The sequence below is a fragment of the Hipposideros armiger genome, unplaced genomic scaffold (assembly GCF_001890085.2).
Source record: "Hipposideros armiger isolate ML-2016 unplaced genomic scaffold, ASM189008v1 scaffold_439, whole genome shotgun sequence".
NCBI classification, from domain to species: Eukaryota; Metazoa; Chordata; class Mammalia; order Chiroptera; family Hipposideridae; genus Hipposideros; species Hipposideros armiger.
Window position 1 is genome coordinate 1,100,565 of NW_017731789.1, and position 23,564 is coordinate 1,124,128.

At 34.4% G+C, this 23,564-nt stretch overlaps 1 protein-coding gene across 1 annotated transcript; it reads left to right on the forward strand.

The window, feature by feature from the left end:
* Window positions 1-6,674: 6,674 nt before the first annotated feature.
* Window positions 6,675-22,630, forward strand: ALB (albumin). The gene is made up of 15 exons (XM_019665325.1): window positions 6,675-6,803; window positions 7,500-7,557; window positions 8,394-8,526; window positions 9,862-10,073; window positions 10,599-10,731; window positions 11,501-11,598; window positions 13,261-13,390; window positions 14,313-14,527; window positions 15,700-15,832; window positions 16,844-16,941; window positions 17,998-18,136; window positions 18,737-18,960; window positions 20,152-20,284; window positions 21,401-21,473; window positions 22,466-22,630. The coding sequence occupies exons 1-14, from the start codon at window positions 6,725-6,727 to the stop codon at window positions 21,440-21,442; spliced, it is 1,827 nt and encodes a 608-aa protein (XP_019520870.1). The 5' UTR covers window positions 6,675-6,724; the 3' UTR covers window positions 21,443-21,473; window positions 22,466-22,630.
* The last annotated feature ends 934 nt before the right edge of the window (window positions 22,631-23,564 follow it).

Sequence of the window (23,564 nt, forward strand, 5' to 3'; positions counted from 1 at the left end):
AGCTGTTGTTCAGCATCTTAGCTGTGGAGGGCAGTGTCACTGGCCCTCATATGTGGGATCCAAACCGGGGCCCTCTGGCATCCCAAGCGAGATCTTAACCATCGCGCCACTCGGCCGGCCCAGAATCCGTACATCTTATTAAAGCCATGAGATCGCTCTTGGACTTAGAGATTCTCCACTATTACTTCTCTATCATCTCAGGAATGCCTTGTATTCCAAATGCACAGTAATCTATCATATTACAGTGCAATTGTCTTTCTATGTGTCCACCTCTTTCAATGAGACTGTGGGCTCATTGAAATCAGGGACTGTGTCTTGTTAATCTTTTATATTCTCATAGATTAGTAAATGCTTGGCATTTAGTGACAGTCAATAAACTTTGAGCATGAATGAAGACTAGGTGGTGCTACTTAAAATAAGTATGAAACACTGCTCCCTGGATTGTGCCCTGTCAGCAAGAACATTGGTGTTCTTAAATAAATAGTGGGGTTGTTGATGCCAGGACAATGTTTGCTTTAGATCCTATCATTCTTGATGTGTATGTTAGGCCAATTTTCCATGTAACAACAGAAAGAAATTTGGACTCATCAATAACATTCATTTGCCTTTAGACATTAAATGCTGAGAGACTAATTTATATAATTTTAATGAATGAATGTCTAGTGTAAATATAAAAATTAAAATAGAATTAAAATAGTAATTGTATATATTTCATCTACAATAGAAATTTAAGCTATTGGTGTTAAATGAAATGAATATCCCACGACTATGAATCAGAAGCATTTTGCAAAGAGAGTACCATTGTCAATATCATATGTTACTGAAGTTACTTCTTTATGCTGTTTGATGCAACACATTATTATTATTATTGTTATTTTATTGGGGAATTGGGGGAGAGAACAGTGTTGGGGAATCGGGGAAGGGGAACAGACAAGTTGCTGTCCTTTTTGTTCTTCAGTCTAGTTGTGGAGGACATCGCTTCATTGGCCCATGTGGGTATTGTGATCATTGCGCTCTCCCTGGCTGAGGCAGATTGGTCGCCGGCCATTGGATGGCCGCTCACAGCCGCTCACGACAGCTCACGCTGGCTGCTCATGCTGGCTGCTGTCCACTCATGGCAGCTCAGCTCCAAGTGGAGCTGTTGTCCACCATCTTAGCTGTAGAGGGCACAGTGTCATTGGCCCATGTGGAATTCATACCAGCAGCCCTGCTGCTCAGAGTTCACGCTCCCAAGCCAACCCTTAACCAACGAGCCACTTGGCTGGCCCCACATTATTATTAAATGAACTATTTTTGCAAACAAACCTTCAAACCTGTAAATATTATTCTAATAGAAGAATTTCATTTTTCCAATGTCTATATAATGAAAAACTATTTTTGAAAAATTCAGTGCTTATATATGCAATATTAACATTTAAAAATCATTTTGAAAACATTTACATTATATACTTTATTATCATTTTACTAGAAATGAATTTCTCTCAAAAAATGAAGAACACAGGTCAATTATTTGATACATTTCTTGAAGTTACAAGTTTTTTTGGATGAAATAATTTCCTGATGCTAGTCCATACATAGATGCTTGAAAAACTGATGAGAATTTCAAGACTTAAATTGCAAGGCTCGGTTGGGTGTCAGGCTGGAGAATTTTTTTAGGTGAGGACTGGCATTAGGAAATTACAAAACATCTAATACATTCTAAGCTTTAGAAGATATCAAGGAGAAAAATAATTTACCTTCTAATAAAAATTTTCTAAATTTGATCCACTGAAGTTTTAACACAGGAACATTTTAGTTACACAACCTTCGTTGTTTTACAAAATTTAAAAAAAATGTTTAATTTTGTAAATTTAAATTAACCTCCTGATAGGTAATAATGCTGCTGAACTATGTTTGGAAAAATATAAAATATGAATAGATTAAGAATTGTTAAACTCTCAGCAGCATATTCACTTCTGTTTGATTTCTATCTGGAGCTATTATTATGAGAGAGGAGTTATTAACACTAATTTCAACTTATATGTGTATAGACATAACAACAGCTATTTGTTGTTAACACATGAAGAATGGATAAGTATGGATTTTATGCATTAGTTATATTTTTCTTGGATTGGAAAAATGGTAAAAAAGATATGGGAAAATGTCATTTTATTTATGTAGTTTAGATGAGTTTAAATTACCTTTTTATTTTTAAAAAAGGTTAACCTGAGCTAGATAGAAAGTAATGTCTGAGAAGCCATTGAATAGTTGAGCAATGAACAAATTCTCAAATTTGGATTCCAGTTTCCTAACTTCATACAGGTTTCCCCCACTATCTGAAAGTATACCATTCCTATTATAACTTTTGTAAGCCATGCTGGTGTAAAGTGAAGAAGCAATTACCATTAATTTATATGGAAAAAGTTTTGAGTGTTTTTATTTATTTTTTATTTTTATTAATTTTTTTAAAGATTTTTTTTTATTGGGGAATTGGGGGGGGAACAGCATTGGGGAATTGGGGAAGGGGAACAGACAAGTTGCTGTCCTTTTGTTCTTCAGTGTAGTTGTGGAGGGCATCGCTTCACTGATCCATGTTGGTATTATCATTGCGCTCTTCCCGGGTGAGGCAGATCGGTCACCGGCCACTGGATGGCCACTCCCGGTAGCTTATGGCAGCCAACTGCAGCAGGGGTTGCAGCCTTCGCTGTCGCTGGCAACTCATGGCAGCCCAGCTTCAGGTCAAGCTGTTGTTCACCATCTTAGCTGTAGAGGGTGCAGCGTCACTGGCCCTCATATGGGATCTGAACTGGGGCTCTGCTGCTCAGAGCTCGCATCCCAAGCCAACTCTTACCCATCGCGCCACTCGGCCAGTCTGTTTTGAGTGTTTTTAGACCCAAAATTCCACATGCACAATATCTTTACTTTGTTCACCACAATTGAAATGCTTAATTACATCCATTTTTCTGACATAACACCCTCACGAGCTCTCTTAGGCTTTTCTGATACCTTGGGACACATCTTGCTAAGGGATGCACAAAATATTAATAAATCAAGGTAAAGCACAGATGCTTACAGATACAGTTCAAAGCCATGGTGCCTTGATGCTGAGATGCTGGGTGTAGCTCTGGGGAAAGGAGCTTGGCAGTGCCACTCTCCCCGCTCACGGTGCCTGTTGCCTCTATAATGGCTCAGTGAACAAGAATGCTAAACGTTATTTTCGCTTTTGACCTTTTTTTTTCCATAAAAGCAGAAGTCATCTTCAGATTTCTTTCAGTTATCAAAAACAGGTGCTAATGTAGGTCTTTTGTAAAAGCGAACTTTTGAAAAGTGGAGGATACCTGTATATTCATTCTACCAGTCAGGCCCTAAAATCATTCTATAGGACTGTTTCATTGGAATATGGAATTATAGAATGTTTAGGGTAAGAGGGTCCTTAAAAATAATTTAACCCAACTTGACCTATATGGCAAGGCGATATATACAGACCTGCATGTTTGAGTTTGGAGCTAGAAATTGACAATGAGCTGAATTAAACTGCATAGCAAAGAGTTGAGAAATCTGAAGTAAATGGTTTGGATATCAGAGAAGAGGTAGATGAAAATTCCAGAGGCCCAGTGTAACATGAGGAAAGAAAGAAAAAGGGACCCTCCTGTCATGGGAGATTTGAAAGGAGGGACTTAAGAGATAGGACAAGCTGAAGAAGGTGATGTAGTGTGTTTTTTATCATGTAAACCTTCTTCTTGTCCCCTGTGAAATTTACAGCAGTTCTATATTTATCACTAATGCAAGTGGGTATTTTGGAGGGATGACTTACGGAGGGAGATGAGTGGACAATTGATATTTGGATTAGATTACTATTTTTTCTTTTTTATTAAAGTTTATTAGGGTGACAATTATTAGTAAAGTTACATAGGTTTCAGGTGTACAGTTCTGTAATACATCATCTATATATCACATTGTGTGTTCACCACCCAGAGTCAGTTCTTCAATAGATGGTAGGATAAAGAAGACATGATATATTGGGTTGTCGGAAACGTCATGATGCATTTTTGCAACGAAAAACACAGAAAAAAATGCATCATGACGTTTCTGACAACCGAATGTATACACAATGGAATACGTCTATGCCATACGAAATGATGCAATAATGCCATTTACAACAACATGGATGGATCTTGAGATTATCATGCTGAGCAAAATATGTCAGACAGAAAAAGTTGACAAAAATTTCACTGATATGTGGGATATAAAACTGAAAACAACAAAGGAACAAGACAAACCAATGAAGAAACAATAACTCATAGACACAGACAATAGTTTAGTGGTTACGAGAGTTAGAGGAGAGAGGGGTGGTAGATGAAGGTAAAAGAGATCAAATATATGGTGATGGAAGGAGAACTGACTCTGGGTGGTGAACACATGACTATTTTTTTATTTGCATTAAAAATGCCTGTATAAGTTCATACATTTTGGATAATTTGTTTTCTTATTTTATTTAATGGGAACTACATCTTCACAAGTAAAGAAAAAATTAAATTGCTTACCATGTTTCAATTGGTTAGTTTGATGCTTAGCAGTCTTTAATTCTTCTACCATTCTGTATTTTTTAGAAAGCTGTCCATGCACTTCATGGCAGGTAGGATCTGCATATGTCCATAGTTTTGTAGGAAGAATGTTGAGAAAGGATATTTCTGTCCTTAATTTTCTTTCCAAATGATTCCAAATTTCTCATATTTTGGAATGACTTTGGGTTAAGTGGTTATCACTGGAAGGTCTGTGTTAAAATACTGTGGCTATTATTAGACATAGATGTTACATCGTTATGCATATGTTTCACTTTATTTCTAAGGGAAAGTAACTCAGAAGTCATAGTCTATCACAAAAGGAGATGGCATAAAGGCTGGACCAAGAAGATGGCCAGATGGAGAGAAACCTGGTTTGAATGAATTGGTGAGAAGCTTCAGGAATCCAGAGGGTAGTAGGAGGGTGTAGGTTTAAGGTTATGATTAGGGTCATAAGAAAGTGGGGGACTGGTCCGAAGAGATATTTTATCTGCTTCAAAACGATGTATTTTCTATCCTGTCAAAATGAATGCAAAACAAAGGACAAAAGGGTTAAAGACTCAGATTTAACTCCCAGTTATTTATGTTTCAATTAAGTATTTTTTCTCTTCTAAATGATGAGTACACTACTATTCTTTTCATATGAAATAATTTTCTTAACTACTCTCTTTTTAAATTTCTCCTATAAAATGGGAAAGCATTTAAAAATCACCAGTGCTAGTTTCCTATTTACTTAAAAAACTAGAACCTGTAAGCCATATTTATAACTCTTGGTTTAAATGTATGCATTTATTCTCATGCCAGAATCCTTTGATGACTAAATATAAGAGTTTAAAAGTTTGAAGAACACAATATTTTGAAAAAACCAGCAATTATATAGTTTTATTCCTCTCAGTATACAATGTGCATGGAGAATTAGTAGAAGAAAAATGTGGGACTTCTTCCTTTGGGAATCCACAAAATGCAAATGTTAAAAGGTTACTTATTAAGATAGATTTTAAGCATGCAGATAGTGTTAAGAATTAAATATTAATTTCACAACTATCTACTAATCTTTAATAAGGATATACACATGGAAAACACCTTATTGGTACTATGGGGAAAAATTCAGGTGTTTTAATTTTTATATTTGAAAGCTATGGGATCTTCATGAAATACAGGAAAATCAATTCTCAGTTTTTAAAATCATGATGAATTTAATTTTTTTGGTTTTCTGTATTTACCATTGTATTACAACATGATATTGCAATGAAAAGTAGGTGGAGAAATGAATATTATTCTTTTCATTTGTTACATGAAGAATATGCACAAAGTATATGTGTACATGACAAGGCCTAATTTTGTGAACTAGTAATACAATTATATTCAATTACAAGGATATGTGATTGAGCAAGTCTTCCCTGGAGACTCATATAAAGAAAAGGCTAGGGTTAGACACTGACTTCAGATAAAAAGTGCCTACTCTTTCTCTGAAGCTAAAAGAAAAGTTGACATAATTTATCCAAAAGGGAATTATTTTCTCTGTTTAGAAAGTTAGAATGGTTTCCTTTTTGCATTTTTAATTTAAGTTTTTAGGCTTAAAAAAAAGATTTTCTCCAATGGAAATAATTTCATAGGCAGACATTCTTTTCTTTTCAGATGTGGCCTGAAAGACAAGCCTGGTCCATCACTCATGATAAAAGTATGTATACTTAATTACTATTATAATTATTTTAATTATATTATAGTATAATATATGTATAGTAACCTATACAAGTCAGAGCTTAGCTCTCTTAGTATGTCTTATTTCCAAGCGAGGTCGTTGGTTTGCCTAATTTTTGGAAATACTGAAAACTAAAATGTTCAAATGGTAAATCACAGGTAAAGAGCATGGTAATGAATAATAGGTACAGAGTGTTTAAACTCTTAGGTAAAATTTGATAAGATGTTTTACATAACTTGAATGAATTGACAAGGCCTTGTGGAGAAAACAGTTCCAGATGGCAAACATACGCAAGGGATTTGGTCAAACAATATTTTGACAAGAACATTATGAATTTTGTAATCACTTAGGAGCCAATGAAATACAAAGATTAGTCTAGTTAATAATCTACAATTATTGGTTAAAGAAGTATATTAGCACTAATTTCCCTCTATTCATCCTACCTTTTCTCTTTTTTTCAACCCCACAAGCCTTAGACACAATGAAGTGGGTAACTTTTATTTCCCTTGTCTTTCTTATCAGCTCTGCTTATTCCAGGGGTGTGGTTCGTCGAGATGCACGTAAGAATTCTATTTTTCTATTGTTTAAATGTATTTTATTGTCCTAGTAAAAAAAAAACGTTTAGTAAACCCTGCATCTTTAAAGAAGTTTTCCTTTAGCATTTATTTCTAGACTATGATGATATTTTGTATTTGTGAACCCACAGGAATTTATCTTACTAATATATTTCTAACATCCTAACTGAAAAAAAAATGGTGAGAATTGTTTAGTAGCTATAATTTCCTTTTGTACATGAAGGAACTTAGAGTGACTTAAACTTCACAGAATATAGTTGAAGATATAATTGATAACTTCAAATTCTCGAAGCCCTGTCCACTGTACCTTGATGTGTTAAGAAAACAACAAAACTTGTGTTATTAATCTTGTAAATAAAACTTGTATTATATTTTTCTTTTCAGACTGTCCTCTTTGTAGCTGTTAATAGACACTAACAGCATTAGATCTTATCAAAGTTTGAATATAAAGCTACAAATATTTAATGATTCAAATGATTTTTCAAATAGTATCATTGGTGATTGAATAGCTTTTGTTTAAAAGGACCCATAGTTCACTGTCATTTTAATATTTTCTGTAGGGATCAGAGCTCAATATTTTAGAGCAAATGAATACCTAATTCAAATGGAGAGAAACATAAAAAGTAATATCCCAATCAGTTGTTTTAATCAGACTTCAAATAAATCTTTTTTTTCCCCCAGACAAGAGTGAGATTGCTCATCGGTTTAAGGATTTGACAGAAGAATATTTCAAAGGCCTGTAAGTTAAAATACTGAAGAGTCAAATTTAATGTTTCTAATAGCATTGGTTATTACTTAAAAATTCTTATAACCCCCTGTCATCAGAATCCAGAGTAGAATTTTCTGCACTGGAGAAAATATTCTATTATCAGTGTTATCCAATATGGTAGCCACTGGCCGCATATAGCTGTTGAGTACTTTAAATATGGCAAGTTCAACTGAGGTACAAAAATTTAAATTGTGTTTAATTTTAATTTGTTCAACTTTATATAGTCACAGGTGGCTAATGGATACTATGTATTGGAAAGTGTAGCTGTGGCACTCTTATATAACATGTATGATGGGAAAGACTTTATTTAATATATGGTTTTTATTGCAGCACACATTAAATTTCTTTACCTAGCAAACAGATCTGTGGTTTCTTGAAAACATTTTAATATTTTTTAATCTAGTAAAAAAATGAAAAAAATAATTTATTTTTTTAAGGTCACTCTCATTCTGTAGCCTCATTAAATGAAATGTGTGTGTATGTGGATTTTGTTTTTTGTTTTAAATAGTCAAAAGGCCTATGTAATGCCCCTTGTCTTAACAATTAGATCTATTTAGAATACATTTTGCTTGTTAGTTCTATATGTGTGCATCTACTCACACATGTTTAAACATGGTGGAAATACATATCCTCTTTGCTTCGAAAGCCACATATGCCTGGTTAGGCCTCAGATGATAGCTGATGTGACTAGGCTTTCTGGATAATAGTAAGATATATAAAATATAGAACATATTCTTCTCTAATATAACAACCTACTTTATATGCGGATTTTATTGCACTACATTTTTCTATGTCGTTTGTTGCAGGGTGCTGGTAACCTTTTCTCAGTATCTCCAGCAGTGCCCATTTGAAGAACATGTAAAATTAGCAAATGAAATAACTGAGTTTGCAAAAACATGTGCTGCTGATGAGACAGCTGCTAATTGTGACAAGACACTTGTAAGTACAGTCTGATTTTGAATCTTAGTTCTTCTCTTAAGTAAGCTTGAGCATTTCAAAGGGAAAACAATCCCATTTTAGTTTTCTCAATTATTACTAAATGACCATATTTGTAAGCAACAGTCAAAAGTGGGTAGAGCTGTTGTTTTTTTCTGTGATAGAGACATGCTAGCTATACCCACAGTTTTAATAACATTTCTTTATGGAGACCACACACAGTGGTTATCGTGTATTTAAATGGAAAGTTTTTCATTTGTAAAAGTCTCTTTTTAAAACCTGAAGTTTGATTTCTTTTCATAGAGGTTAGTAGTGATAGCATGTTTTTTAATCTACAGAAAACACTTAACTGAGTTCTGCACTAATTTTTGTTACCTGGATAAAATAATACTACAGCTATGTATTCCTTGTGTTAGGGATATTTGTATTTTTACATACAATAAATTACTGAGACATTCATTTATTTTAAAGAACTTTTAGCTTTTGCTATTTCCAAAAAGGCCTTTAACATAAGAAAAGGTTAATGTTTCTCTTACTACTAGATTTGTATATACTTTTTTGGGGGCAAGTCCATTTTTTAATTACCACTTAAGTTTTTCCTTCTCTTATTTCTCTTTATATGTATCTTTCTCTCTCAAGCCAGAATCAATACTTTAATTCCACACAATAATATGGCTCTATATATGAATTTTTAAAAATGCATTTTTTGAAAATTAATAAATTCTGTCTTGAGCAGTATATTTTCCCTGGAATTACAATTACTTCCATAATAAAAATTAATAGTGATGGAAAGGATTCATTTAATGAAATGTGCTTCGAGGCAAATATTTCTAAAACAAAAAAGTTCTTTATTTTAATGCAATATCAATTAAAATACAGTGTGTTGTGTTACTCCTCGGTTTTTGAATGGTATTTACTAAAAAAATGGACATCTCACAAAACAGATCAAATGAGAAACTATCTGAACACTTTTCTCCCTAATGTGAATTTGGCTGCTCCTTAGAGGATTATTTTTGCCTGATTTTTAAATTATGATTGCTCTCCTAGACTTTAACCTCAAGTGGAAATTAGAGTAACATTTATTCCTTAAAGCCATTGACTGTCTTTTTTGCCTTTTTGTTTTTCTACTATAATTAATAGTGTGACAGTTAATTCTTAAAGCATTACACATAGATAGTCAAATCAAGGAAAACTCTCTCCAAACCTGCGAAAAAAGTGGATTTTTATATGGTTTCCGAACCAAGGTTTACCAGTATATTGCATTTTTCACACTATCCTTTGGGTATAAAGACAATAAAATACTGCCTAGCAATTTGAAGCCTTCTGTCTTCCATTTAGCATACTCTTCTTGGAGACAAGTTGTGTACGGTTGCATCTCTTCGTGCCACCTATGGAGACATGGCGGACTGCTGTGAAAAACAAGAGCCCGAGAGAAATGAATGCTTCCTGAAACACAAAGATGATAACCCAAATCTCCCTGCACTGGTGAGACCAGAGCCCGAGGCCCTGTGCACTGCCTTTCAGGAAAATGCACAGAAGCTTTTGGGAAAGTAAGTAATCAGATTTTTAAGCTTCAAAATGAAAAATTATGAAATAGTTCAAGACTTACTATAACAAAATATTTTCAACATTAAGACTTAGAAGCTTTTGTTTTAATGGCAGATTTTGAAGAAGTAATATTTGATACTATAAAATTTTAGACAATAAAAATTTGATCAAAGATCTTTTGGAATTCATTGCAACAGGATATGATCTGTAGGAAAAAAATTGAGATTGATATGTATTACAACATTATGAAGATATATGTTTAGTTATTCTCAGAATTAATTTTATTTTAGTCAATAATCTTATATCACCAATATTTAACTATTTTATGTGTATGTGTGTGTATATATAATTTATATATATGTTTAACCTTTTCATTGACTTAAAGAATGATAAAGGCAAGATCATCATGTGCAAATGGAGCTTAATGCGTAAATGAGATGTCTTTGGGTTTTGGGGAAAATATTGATTATAATTGTTCCTGTAATGCTGTTTGATTAATTGTCTGTTCTCTTAAAAAAAAAATCTAGGTACTTATATGAAGTTGCCAGAAGACATCCTTACTTTTATGGCCCAGAGCTCCTTTTCTATGCTCAAAAATATAAGGCAGTTTTAACAGATTGCTGCCAAGCTGCTGATAAAGCTGCCTGCCTGGGACCAAAGGTATGCCACAGAAGAAGTATAGAACCAGCTCAGCTTCAAACTTTGATTTAGGGCATCTTATGGCTAGATTTAGGGAAACTAAATCCCTGATATAAACTTCTTTACTTGGCTAAAAAACTCTTCCTCACTCTTATCCATCCCAGTTTTGCCAAAATGGATTGATAGAGGGAATTACCGTGTCTAAATATCCCTCCTCTTTTTATGGTGCTGGTCATTATAGTGAAATACAGAATCTCATTTGTAAAATTGTGCAGCAAAGGACCACAGTTCTTTTTTATCTTTTCCTGATCCTTTCTTATTGGGGAGGGAATTCAAAGTGGAGAATTTCACTGCATCTGGAAGTCTGGATTTATTAATTCATTCTATGAATATTTATTATATACTGCATCATATTTTCTAAGGTGTTTATTGATGTGAGAGTTGATAGAAGAGGGATTGAAATGAATGATATGCAAAATTAAGAAGTCAGCAAAATTATAGTCCCTAGGATATGAGTGTACTCTGTTCTTCCACCTTTTCCTTCAGTCCCCTTTTCCCTGGCAATGCCCACATTCTGGTCTGTAACTACCTAGAGGCTTCCATTATGACCACATTGGTTTTCCCTCTTTCTACGTAGTAAAATAATGACTTGCCTATAGCGAATGCTTAGGAATTTAGGTGTACATTATCTCTTTAAAATTTAATTTGACTTAGTCTCACCTGAGCTTCTGAAGGGGTGTTTCATGTAGAATTTTTTTCTTAATATTTTCAAAATTATTTCTTTTTGCAGCTGGATGCTTTGAAGGACACAGTACTGACTGCATCTGCCAAAGACAGACTCAAATGCTCTAGTCTTGAAAAATTCGGAGATAGAGCTTTCAAAGCATGGTAATTTGAATTTAGTTTTGTGCTACATAATGATGTAAATGATGATGGTTCAGTTGACAACATTGTATATTTATATAGCTTTTCACACAGCATTTTCACATACATCTTTTTGGTTATCTAAAAGGTAGAAATTTAACAGAAATGAAAATCAGAGCATAAATGACAATTTGTCATTATTTTTATCATATTTTTTTCAAAGTAGTCGAAGAGTTCAGAGGGTATTTTTTTTGTTGTTCTTATAGGACAGGTATTTGAACTTCTATTTATTTATAAAGACTAGGGATTTTATTCTAATGGTCCACTATTTTTATAGAGTTGTAGTCAGAGTCTTTTATTTATTTTTATCTCCTCCTGTCTCCTGCAATTATCTAAAGTATTTGATTGTCCTTTTATGTTCTGATAATTAAATTCAGCCATTAAGGTTACTTCTCATTTTCTCATAGCTCCAGCTATGTTCTTAATTTCTTTTTTTAAACTTGGCCTCTATTTTTATATTACTTAGCTAGTTCTAGGAATATCCTTAAATATCTGAGCAACAACCCCCCTCTCCCACTCCTCACCTGCTAGTCAACAATTAATCAACACAAACAGAGATAAACTGAAAACAACAGACATGTTGCAAAGTCTTTAGAAACTATCATTTGAACTATCTTTGCTTGTCACCTCTACCATCTAACCACCAAAATCAAACAAATAAATAAACAAAACAACCCCAATGTAAAACAATACAGTTAAACACACTGTGATTGGTTTGGGGGAAGAAGTATCTTTCATCAGATTTAAGCAACTGTGAAGTGATCTGTGAAAGCATGTGAATATTAGCATTTTGCATCTTGTCATAGGGCTTAGAGACTGTGCTATATCAATTTCTTGGTAAAAGTATGCTTAATCAAAACTCCCTAATTTTGTATAAGTTATGAAACTTTTTTGTCTTGTCCTTCAGAAGTCAGGGAGAATGCATTTTAATTGTAAAAAAAAAAAAAAAAAAAAAAAAAAAAAATAACTTGAGTTTGTATGGCACTCTCCAGTTAATCAATTTCTTGGTAAAAGTATGCTTAATCAAAACTCCCTAATTTTGTATAAGTTATGAAACTTTTTTGTCTTGTCCTTCAGAAGTCAGGGAGAATGCATTTTAATTGTAAAAAAAAAAAAAAAAAAAAAAGAAAAAGATAACTTGAGTTTGTATGGCACTCTCCAGTTAATGAAATGCTTTTATATGCATTATCTAATTTAATCTTCATGACAATTCTTTCATTTGGCATGCTGCTGTGACTCTGTTAGGGGCTGCAGCTCAGACATTCTAAATAACTTACCTAGGATCACACTCCTAAAGCAATCAAGTCAGACGTGGGCTCCAAGCCTGATGCTTCTATGTATGTCACTTTCTGTAGAATCCCTTTTTGATTTTTGAGTTTATGAATTGCTGGACTTCTTTCTATCCACCACACACTCTTACAATGGATACTCCTGCCCTAAGGAAACATTTTGCCCTAAGATAACATTTGGTTCAGAACTAGCACTAAAACAAGAACTAATGAATTTTACAAATTATATTTATGTTATTTTGTCCTGAGTTTTCTTGTTATAAGTAGTATTTTCCTAGTGCTTTCACATACAGTATTGCATGTTCATAAAATTTTCATGGGGGAATTTTCCTTTTAGGACCGTAGCTCGCCTAAGCCAAAAATTCCCCAAGGCTGATTTTATGGAGGTTTCAAAGCTTGTGACAGATTTGACCAAAATCAACAAGGAATGCTGCCATGGTGACCTGCTTGAATGTGCAGATGACAGGGTAAAGAATTCTCAGTATTCTCTCTGGTAGCTTACATATTTCAGTTGCTAGAATGAATTCGTTTAATATAATGGTGACGGCTGGCAGTGAATTGAAATTGTCTTCTCTGCCTAATCTGCTCAGTCCTTTCCCTGCCTTGTGGTACTTTTTTTGGGGGGTAAACCTGGCTATCCCACTCACTAAATTATCTGATAAACACTTTCACTAATTTGTAATCCTTGTCAGTCACATTCTAACTGAGAACAAAGGCTTAAACTGAAGTAGGGCAGCTACAAAGGTAGATTTCTAAGATTTTTTTGGGAGGTGGGCAGAGTTGGAGAAGAACTGGTACCTGAAGAGATCTTTGGAAATTATGTAAAATTATGTAATCCCCCCCCCATATTCTCCCTTAATTAACTGTGTTAAATATACAAATATTGGACATGATGTCTCTTTTTCCAAAACTTCGGTATGTGACCAGATACCAGAATTAATCTGTCATAACATTTTCTGGAAATTTTAAGGCAGATATTTTACATGTGTAAGTAAGGCCTGTGACTATGATCTTGACTAATTTTTCAAAAATCTCTCACACTTTATTTAGTTATTTGGTTTCAAAATGCCTGCACTTAATTTGGGGAATATTCTGAAAAACAGTACTGGGTTTTATTAAAAAACTTAAATGCCTTAGCAGTAAAAATCTAAAATTAATAAATAACTGACATGGTCCCCTGTTACTGACTAGTTTTTTTAATCGAGTGGAAATGCTTTAGTTGTTCTATCTGAGTCTCCAGGCTTAGGAGCACAGACTGACAATGTTCAGAGAAGGCAATGTGTCTGTTCTTAGAGTCCAATGGACGTGTTTCACCAACAATAAAAGTCTGGAGAGAAAGTGTAGTGATGTTAATTTTATGTTGAACAATTTTCATCAACTTGCTTATAGATGGATCTTGTCAAGTATATATGTGACAATCAAGATTCAATCTCCAGTAAACTGAAGGAATGCTGTGGTAAGCCCGTGATGGAAAAATCCCACTGCCTTCTTGAGGTGGAAAATGATGATTTGCCTGGTGACCTGGCCCCGTTATCTGCTGATTACGTTGATGATAAGGATGTTTGTAAAAACTATAAGGAAGCAAAAGATGCCTTCCTGGGCACGTAAGTGGATTAGGAATTATCCTTTCATAGCTTTTATATGGTCTGAGGGTTTAGGATGCTATTCTAGACTTTCCTTTGGAGTTGTTATAATTTCCATGTTGCCTACAATTCTTTTTTTTCCTTCCCTTTGCCAGCCTTTACATTTTTTGAAAAAAAATTAATGGGTTTTAAAAAATTGTACTAAAATAATAACTGTTTATGGCAAAATCAAAATCATTAGAAAAGAGTACAAAGTAATAAGTACAAGTTTCTATTTTTAGCCCCTCCTCTCCCCCCCCTCCCCATTCTTACTCCTTAGTGGTATTTCTGGAAATACCTCTACAGTTTGTGTATACATAAATTATGTACGTGTTCTTTATTTATTCATTCAAAGATTATTTATTGAACCACTATAACATATATGTGTGAATATACATAATACATCTTTATATCTGTCTACCCATCTATCTGTCATCAATCATATATCTCTCTATCTCTTGGCAACAAAGAAGTATAAAGAGAAGTGTGGAGTTTGCTAACAGGTGCTTTATATTTAGAAAGATCAGAAGTCCAGTAGCATGGCAAGGCAGCATACAATTAAATGCCAAAATAAATGATTATGTGTAATCAGTACGTGTGGTGATAAATTTTGCATTTTTATTGTTAGATTATAATAGTATTTTGTGCACTAAATAATATTTCATAAAAGTGTATACTCTTCAATATTTCACTCTGGGAAGAAAAATAAAGTTTTAAGAATGTATCTCTATTTATCTGTCAGAAGCCTTTTTGAGGTATAGTCCAAATCAAACAAAATATACATAATAAGTGTCATCAAACATTTAAAATATGCCAGACAGTGTGTGTTATGCATAGATTATGTCATGTGTTTCTCACAATCTACTTTATGAGATAGATGCTATTATTATCCCCATTCTAAAGAGGAGGAAACTGAGGCTGTGATAATTTTAATAAATTGCCTAAGGTGATACAGTAAAATAAGTTGAAGAGCCAGGATTTAAATGAAGGTAGCTTTATCTCTGAACCCCTAGCCTTTAGCCACCAAGCTTTACTGCATGGGGTTTATTTAGTCAAATTGAGACCTTTGAGATATAAGCTTCTTTTGTGGTTATTTATGTTAGTTTTCTTGCTTATTTGTTCAACAAAAATGTATTGATTTTCATCTTAATTAGGTTTTTGTATGAATACTCAAGAAGGCACCCTGAATACTCTGTTTCATTGCTATTGAGACTTGCCAAGACATATGAAGCTACACTGGAGAAATGCTGTGCCACCGATGATGCCCCTGCATGCTATTCTAAAGTGGTAGGTTTCTCAAAGGAAAAAACAAAATGTAGCTCTTTGGTAATTCCAATAACAAGAAAAATAATGCAAAACATTATATAGTGCGATTTAGATATTTTCTTGAGTTGGTTTCAATTTTGTGCTCTTAAACATTTTAGGGGAAAAAAATAGCCTAAAACAGAATGGTTAATAAAACCTAGAATAGTTTAGAAAAAAATACCTGAAGAGAGCAATCTCTAATTTTATGAAATCTCAACCATGCCTTTCTCTTTTTTACACTCCTGAGAACAAAATAAGGTAAAGTAAATTAAATGTTAATTAAAAGATTTAACTTAGATATAAAGTTAGCCTGATTCCAAGATTTATCAAGTACCAAGAATTAGTATCTTAAAGGAAGGTTGTGAAATCTGTTCATTTAGAATATTTTCAAATTTTTTTGAGAAGGCTTAGGAATGGTTTGACAAGAAATTAAGTAAGAAGAGGAAATCTGTTCTGGAGGAGTTTTAACATATTTTAGCATGTTTAGGATATTTAGCACTTTTAACTTATATAGTGGTTTCCAAACTTTTGAATCAGAAGAAAGTCATTCTTTCCTCTATGAAGAAACTGCTGTATGCCAGGTACCATGCTGGAACTGATGACCAAGGTAAAATCTCTCATTTTGGAGAGCTCAGAATCCAACCGGAGAGATGGATTGATAATAATAATACTTACAATCATAACTATCACTTATTGAGCTTTTATTATGTTCTGGACACTGTTTTAATTTCTTTAACTCAGGTGGCTTACAGAGTAATTCTCTGAAGTGAGCACAATCTTCTTCCTCATATTAGAGATGAGGTTTCTAAACCTTGGTGATTGGAAGTAAAGTTGCACAACTAGAAAATAAGTCAGATGGCCTGGATTAAAGGCCAGCAGTCACACTCCAGAGCTTGAATATTTTTAATCACTTATACTATACAGTTTGTATATTTTATAATAGCCTCTGGTCCTCAGGTGGAATCCTGTAAACACAATTCTTTTATCTTTCAGTTCGATGAACTTAACGCTCTCGTGGAGGAGCCCAAGAACTTAGTTAAACAAAACTGTGAGCTTTTTGAACAAGTTGGAGAGTATGGCTTCCAAAATGCGTATGTATTTTTGTTTACTGACTAATTTTTTTCTTGATCAATTTGTAATTATTTGATTTATTATATAGATCACTTGTCATATAATTTTTAATCTTGAAAATACAGTATATATTTATAATCCCTCTCTATCAAGAAAAGCTGGAGAAGGAGATAAAATAGTTGATGGGATGAAGGGGCTTATATCTGAGTGCAGTTTAAAAAACTGGCCTCTTGAGACTGGGAGGGAAAATACTAAATCTTGGGATATAAGAACTGAGGATGCCCTGTGAAGGTTATGGAATACTTTATTGGCAAACAAAATTCAGCAATGCTATACAAAAGAAATAGTTGGCCTTGCATAGCAGTAGCTCAAGAAGTATTGTAACATATAAGTTGATAGACTAATGCCCTGATCAAATAGAGCCTTATCTATGGAGGTAAAGATAATAAGGGACACATCATTAGGTAGATATTTATTGTTCAACTTGCACATGTCAGCAGTCTTCTAACTGTGGGTGCTAGGGAACAACAGTTAGAACCACAGTGAACAAGCCTCTTCCCTTGAGTAGATTACAGTCATACATCGACTTTCAATGGTGACTGGCATTCTTAACAAATGATTGTTATATGTTAGACACCATGCCAGGTTGATTACATACTTTATTTCTTTTAATCTTGCACCATCCCTATTGAGTCAGGTATCTTTCCTCCCATTTTATAGATGAGAAAATTCATTTGTATCCTTCAAATTTAGCATAGTGCTGATGTATATTAAGCTCTCAGTGGATTTTATTGAAAGAAAGAAGCAATTAATAAGTACATAAATGTCACTGAACTATAGTAAGTTAAGTCACCTTCCTAACATTATACAACACAGGTGCAATTCAAAGTTAGGCTTAACTAGTTACTCAGGACAAGGTCTTCCCCCACACTACCCCACCAACCTGGAGATGGAGATAATTTTATGAATGGAAATCATTTAAATTGATTTTGGCTAAATGTTCTTTGCTTTATGTACTATGTGAGAAAAAAAAAGTTTTTTGCTTGGCTGAAAACACCTGGAATGTTTTGTTACAGGCTCATAATCCGATACACCAAGAGAGCACCCCAGGTGTCAACTCCAACACTTGTGGAAGTTGCAAGGAATCTAGGAAAAGTGGGCACCAAGTGTTGTACGCTGCCTGAATCAAAAAGAATGGGCTGTGCTGAAGACTATGTGAGTCTTTTAAAATCTAATAAGTTAATAATGATGAATTTTTTGCCTTTGGATATTGACAAAGCTAACTTTCAGAAGCAGGAGTGAACTAACGTGTGTGTGTGTGTGTGTGTGTGTGTGTGTGTGTGTGGTAGTGAAAGCCAGGACTTGATCCCCTATTATCCTTACCATCAGAATGAAAATTTAGATAAGATTCCAAAGATGATAAGAAGCTGTTTTGGAAAAATTCCATGAATTTTCAATGTTGCATCCTGGCATTTAAAATTTTTTCGCTTTCCTTGCATTTTTTCCCCTAATGTATCAGTATAAGGCTGGTTTTCTGCCACTTGAACACATACCTTAGGGCTCACCTCAAATTATTTTAATCAATTATTTTCGCAAGTGAATTATTTTTAAAACGTAGACACTTAAAAAATACTTTTTAATGTCCCTTATTATTTGTAGTTCTAAACATAAGCAAATCACTGCCTCAAATCAACCTTGGATTCAGTGTTGTTAGTTAAAATACAATGATTCATTTGGTCCATTGGAAAGTAGGAGTTCATGGAAAACTTTTAATTATGATTCTTTTGAATTTCTGCTCTCCTCCTTGGTCTTTAGCTGAACGTAGTCCTGAACCGATTGTGTGTGTTGCACGAGAAGACACCAGTGAGCGAAAAAGTTACCAAATGCTGCACAGAATCCTTGGTGAACAGACGGCCATGCTTTTCTGCTCTGGGAGTCGATGAAACATATGTTCCCAAAGCTTTTAATGCTGAGACATTCACCTTCCATGCAGATGTATGCACACTTCCTGACAATGAGAAACAATTCAAGAAACAAACGTGAGGAGTATTTCATTACTGCTTGCATTTGTAGTCTTGATAGTGACAACTATACATTGAAATGAGTAACTTTTCCTGAAGTACTGTGATTATATTCCTTATAAAAGATTATTTAAGTATTGGCCTTATTAAGGTGATAAAAATGTCAGGAATAAAATGATAGGCTTTTGTTATCTTAGAAAAACAAATAGCAAAACCCCCCAAACAAAACTATATTATAATCTTGCCTTGAAGTCCTTCAGAATAATCTTGTGAATAAAAGCTTCAGTAGAATAATATCTTAGGACAGGTCCAGTAGAAAAAGCTGATCAATTAACTGATGCATTTGTTCAGATAGCAAATTCATTAGTAGAAACCACAGAAGAATTTATTTCTAGGCATAAAGGATTATTTTAAGTTTGTTCTATGAAAACCCACAGGCAAGATAAACCCCCCCAAGATTTAGCTTTTGAGGATGGAATTTTGATGAAAAAAAATGTAGAAATGTGAGTTCTGAGGCTTGACTCCCTACTGCTGTCACAAGGGGTTAGAAATGCAATATTAAGTTGCTATTATCTCTGGTGGGTTCTGATCATGGCCGTAGACTTAAGAGAAATATTGCAAAACCTATTGTGCCCATGCGACTCTCTCTAGCACTATAATCTCTGCAGATGTCAATGAAAGAGAACAACCAGCTCCCATGAGTTTGGATAATTTGATTTCCCATGGCCTCCCCACTCTTCACTTAGAATGGGCCAAATTTCAAAGGCCAAATATAAAGATTCTCAGATTAGAAACTTTTAAATAGAGTCTAAGATAATTAAGCTTTTTAAACATCCTTTTTTAGCTTTTAAATCACTGTAAACTTCAATGTGGCATAACTTTCAAAATCTGAAAAATTTCTAAATGCAATGACATAAGTCTTTCCAAAGATTTAGCTGAAAAGAGATTGGTTGACACTAAACATGTTTAGCAATTTACATTGATGATTTCATTCGATCCTTCCACAAATCCTATGAAGGTAGATTTTATTTTCCTCATTATGCCAATGAGAATGTTGGAGCTTACAGTGGTAAACCTGGGCCCCCAGCTCAGGCTTGCCTGGCTCCAAGACTTACAATCTCAAACAACAGCATTACTCTCTTTACCATCTCCATTTCTCTTTATGTGAGTAACCGTTTCCCTGTTTTGTTCTGTTTTTATTCAATGCAGTGCACTTGCTGAGCTGTTGAAACACAAGCCCAAGGCCACAGAGGAACAACTGAAAACTGTTTTGGGGGAATTCACAGCTTTTATGGAGAAGTGCTGCACAGCTGCTGACAAAGAGGCCTGCTTTGCTGAGGAGGTACTGGAGTTGTCTTCATTTTAATCTATCTAATTTCCTTTGTTGTTGCATCTGATCAGGCTAGGGCTTAGGGGCTTATATATCTGCAGGACATTCTGTACATGTGGGACAGGAATCTTATTCTACATACGGTTGTCTGACAAAATGACAAATAGCTCTCTCTCTCTCTCTCTCTCTCTTTTAAATCTCCTGCTGCACTAGAGCATATTATTAAATGTTTGCTATATTTGTTCATTTTCCAAAGTCGTGATGTTTAAGAATACAGATAGAAGTATTTGGAAGTTCTGAAATCTTTTGGTAAAGACATCATTAAACCAAAACATTAATTTATTTAAGTATTTTCTTTAAAAGTGCTGGTTTGTGATTTGGTTGAATCTGAGTGCTTGATTTTACAGGTTAGTAGGGAAGTTTATATTTAAATGTGTCAGTCATTTAATATTTTCCCCTATGACTTAACAGTAATGTTTTTATTTCTCTGGGGACAATGAATGTCAATAGGTTTTCTTCTAGAGATTCTAGTACTAAGCTGGAATTAAATGATGTGATATATGTAAAATTACTTTGGTTTTTTTTTTTTAAGATTTTTTTTTATTGGGGAATTGGGATGGGAACAGTGCTGGGGAATTGGGGGAAGGAGAACAGGCAAGTTGCTGTCGTTTTGTTCTTCAGTCTAGTTGTGGAGGATGTTGCTTCACTGGCCCAAGTTGACACCATCATTGAGCTCTTCCCGGGCGAGGCAGATCAGTCGCCGGCTTCTGGACGGCCGCTCACGACAGCTGCTGGCCGTTCATGCTGGCTACTGGCTACACACGGTAGCCCATGGCAACCCACTGCCACAGGGGCTGCAGCCTATGCCGTGGCCGGCGACTCACGGCAGCCCAGCTCCAGGTTGAGCTGTTGTTCAGCATCTTAGCTGTAGAGGGCAGTGTCACTGGCCCTCATATGTGGGATCCGAACCGGGGCCCTCTGGCGTCCCAAGCCAGCTCTTAACCATCGCACCACTCAGCCAGCCCCGTAAAATTACTTTGTAATCACCAATGGCTGTATAAATGTTAATTTTTTATCCTGAATATAATGCTAATATTTTCTCCAAATCTGTCATTTCTTTGTATTCAGGGTCCAAAACTTGTTGCTTCAAGTCAAGCTACCTTAGCATAAAAACAACACAATCACCCTCCAAGCTTCTCAGGTAACTATACTCTGGATTTTAAAAAAGTAATTATAATAGTTATTATTAAAAAGCAAAGACCATTTGTTAAAAGCCACATAGACCAACCCCTGTTCTAAGCTCCTTAGTGGGATGTGTTCAGGCTGGAGGATATGAAATTGCATTTTTGTAGGTTAAAAAGAGGTGAGTGACAATGATTTTACAAGGTTCAACCTAATAGCTCAATAACAAAGTCATTTCATTGGAGAATATGATAGATCTATCTTATATGCATTTCTACTTAACAGTAAATAATCTGCTATAAGTTTGCAGTGTGTCAATATGCAGAGTTTTAATAAAATTTTCTCTTCTTATGACAAAAAGACCCACTTTAAAATTCAGATGTTTGACTATAAACATATTATATCCATTTTGGTTGTAATATTTGGGGGGAAATTAAAAAGTAGAATGAACTTGCATTTTTAAAACAAGTGTACAACTGTTTTTTAGCATGAATTATTTTCATACTGACTGTGATGTCTATTTCACGACTAGGTTTTAACTTATCCTTTGCCCACACAATAACACCTGTGAATTGTGCATTACGACAAGGAAGCAACTTTGAAGCTCTGGGAATTTGGTCATTTCAAAATGTGATTTGTTTTAGTCCTAAATGTCAAGATTTTTATTCCCAGAGGTCTAACTTGAAGAAGAAACCTTGTTTGTTTGTAATTAACTTAGACAAGAAATAGGTGTTAGGAAAATGACTCTGAGGAGCGAGGATGAAAACCTGTGACTTCGAAGCTTGAGAAGTCCAATGACATCAGTAATGAAGAGAGACTTTGCAATACTTACTGGGGTGTCCTTTCCCCTAGCCCAACAAAAGAATTCAGCTGCCATGAGTCTAGGGCAAGCTTGAATTATTATCATTGGTGGACATTGCAAAAAGACAGTCAAAGCAATTAGGCATTCATTTAAGTAGATTTGGATAACACATGCTATTTTACAAGCAGTACTTCTATTTTTTTTTTCAGCTTGCCCTGGAGTAAGAGAAAGAAAGAGAAATGAAGACCCAGAGCTTATTCATCTGTTTTTCCTTTCATTTGGTGTAAAACCAACAGCCTGTCTAAAGACCACAAATTTCTTTAAACATTTAGCCTCCTTTCTCTGTTCTGCAATTAATAAAAAAATAAAAATAATCTAATGTAATGGTTCAGGACTGTTGTTTTTCAAAGAAAGAATGCCATCCTGAAAATTTTGTAGGTTCTGTGAAAGTCCCACTGTTTTCTATTTCCTCACTTCAGTGGAGGACTTCTAGTTTCGAATGGGTTAATTAATTAAAAGAAACATTAATACGCTTCTGAGTTACGGACTGTAAACATTTGAAGTAATATTTTAACATTATGAAAATTCTGAATAAAAAAATAAAGATTGTGATACATGTAGGGCATATAAAACAGCTTTTAGTTACTATTAGAACTCTCTAAGCAACGTGAGGAACAAAGAAGATAGAGATGATTGTAAGGATAGTTAATTGAATGGGGGAAAAAAATGCTGATCCTAAAAGAAATGTAAGATATTGGGTCATAGGGAAAGTCATGACACATTTTTGCATTGAAAAACATAGAAAAATTCGTCATGATTTTCCTGACAACCCAATAGTTTAGGATGACAATACATGAAGAATATAAGAAGTTTAACAAGTTTGGAGTGGAAGAGAGGATTAGGAGACTTGGACAAAAGTACACTAAGGAAAATTAAGATGTTATATTTAATATCGGGCCTCTTTTCCCTGTCCCAGAGGTAACCACTGATATTAGACCATTATGTACGAATTTACATACTTAGAAGTCATTTATAGCCTTATTACTTTGTATATATTGTTTTATTTTTATAGAATTGGCTTCATAGTATACATGCTATTCCACAACTTGTTTACTTTGTCCCTAATAATAATGCTTTATAGTTTTAAGTATGAGGCTTGCAAAATATTTTGGTAATAAGTTTAAAAAAAAAAGGCTCTTTCCATATCTGGAATGTTACATTCCACACTCTGCCCCACCCCCACCCAACCTCCTCTTTGGCCTCATGTTGATTGTATCATATACTTGTTCACATTTTTGCAATCATCAC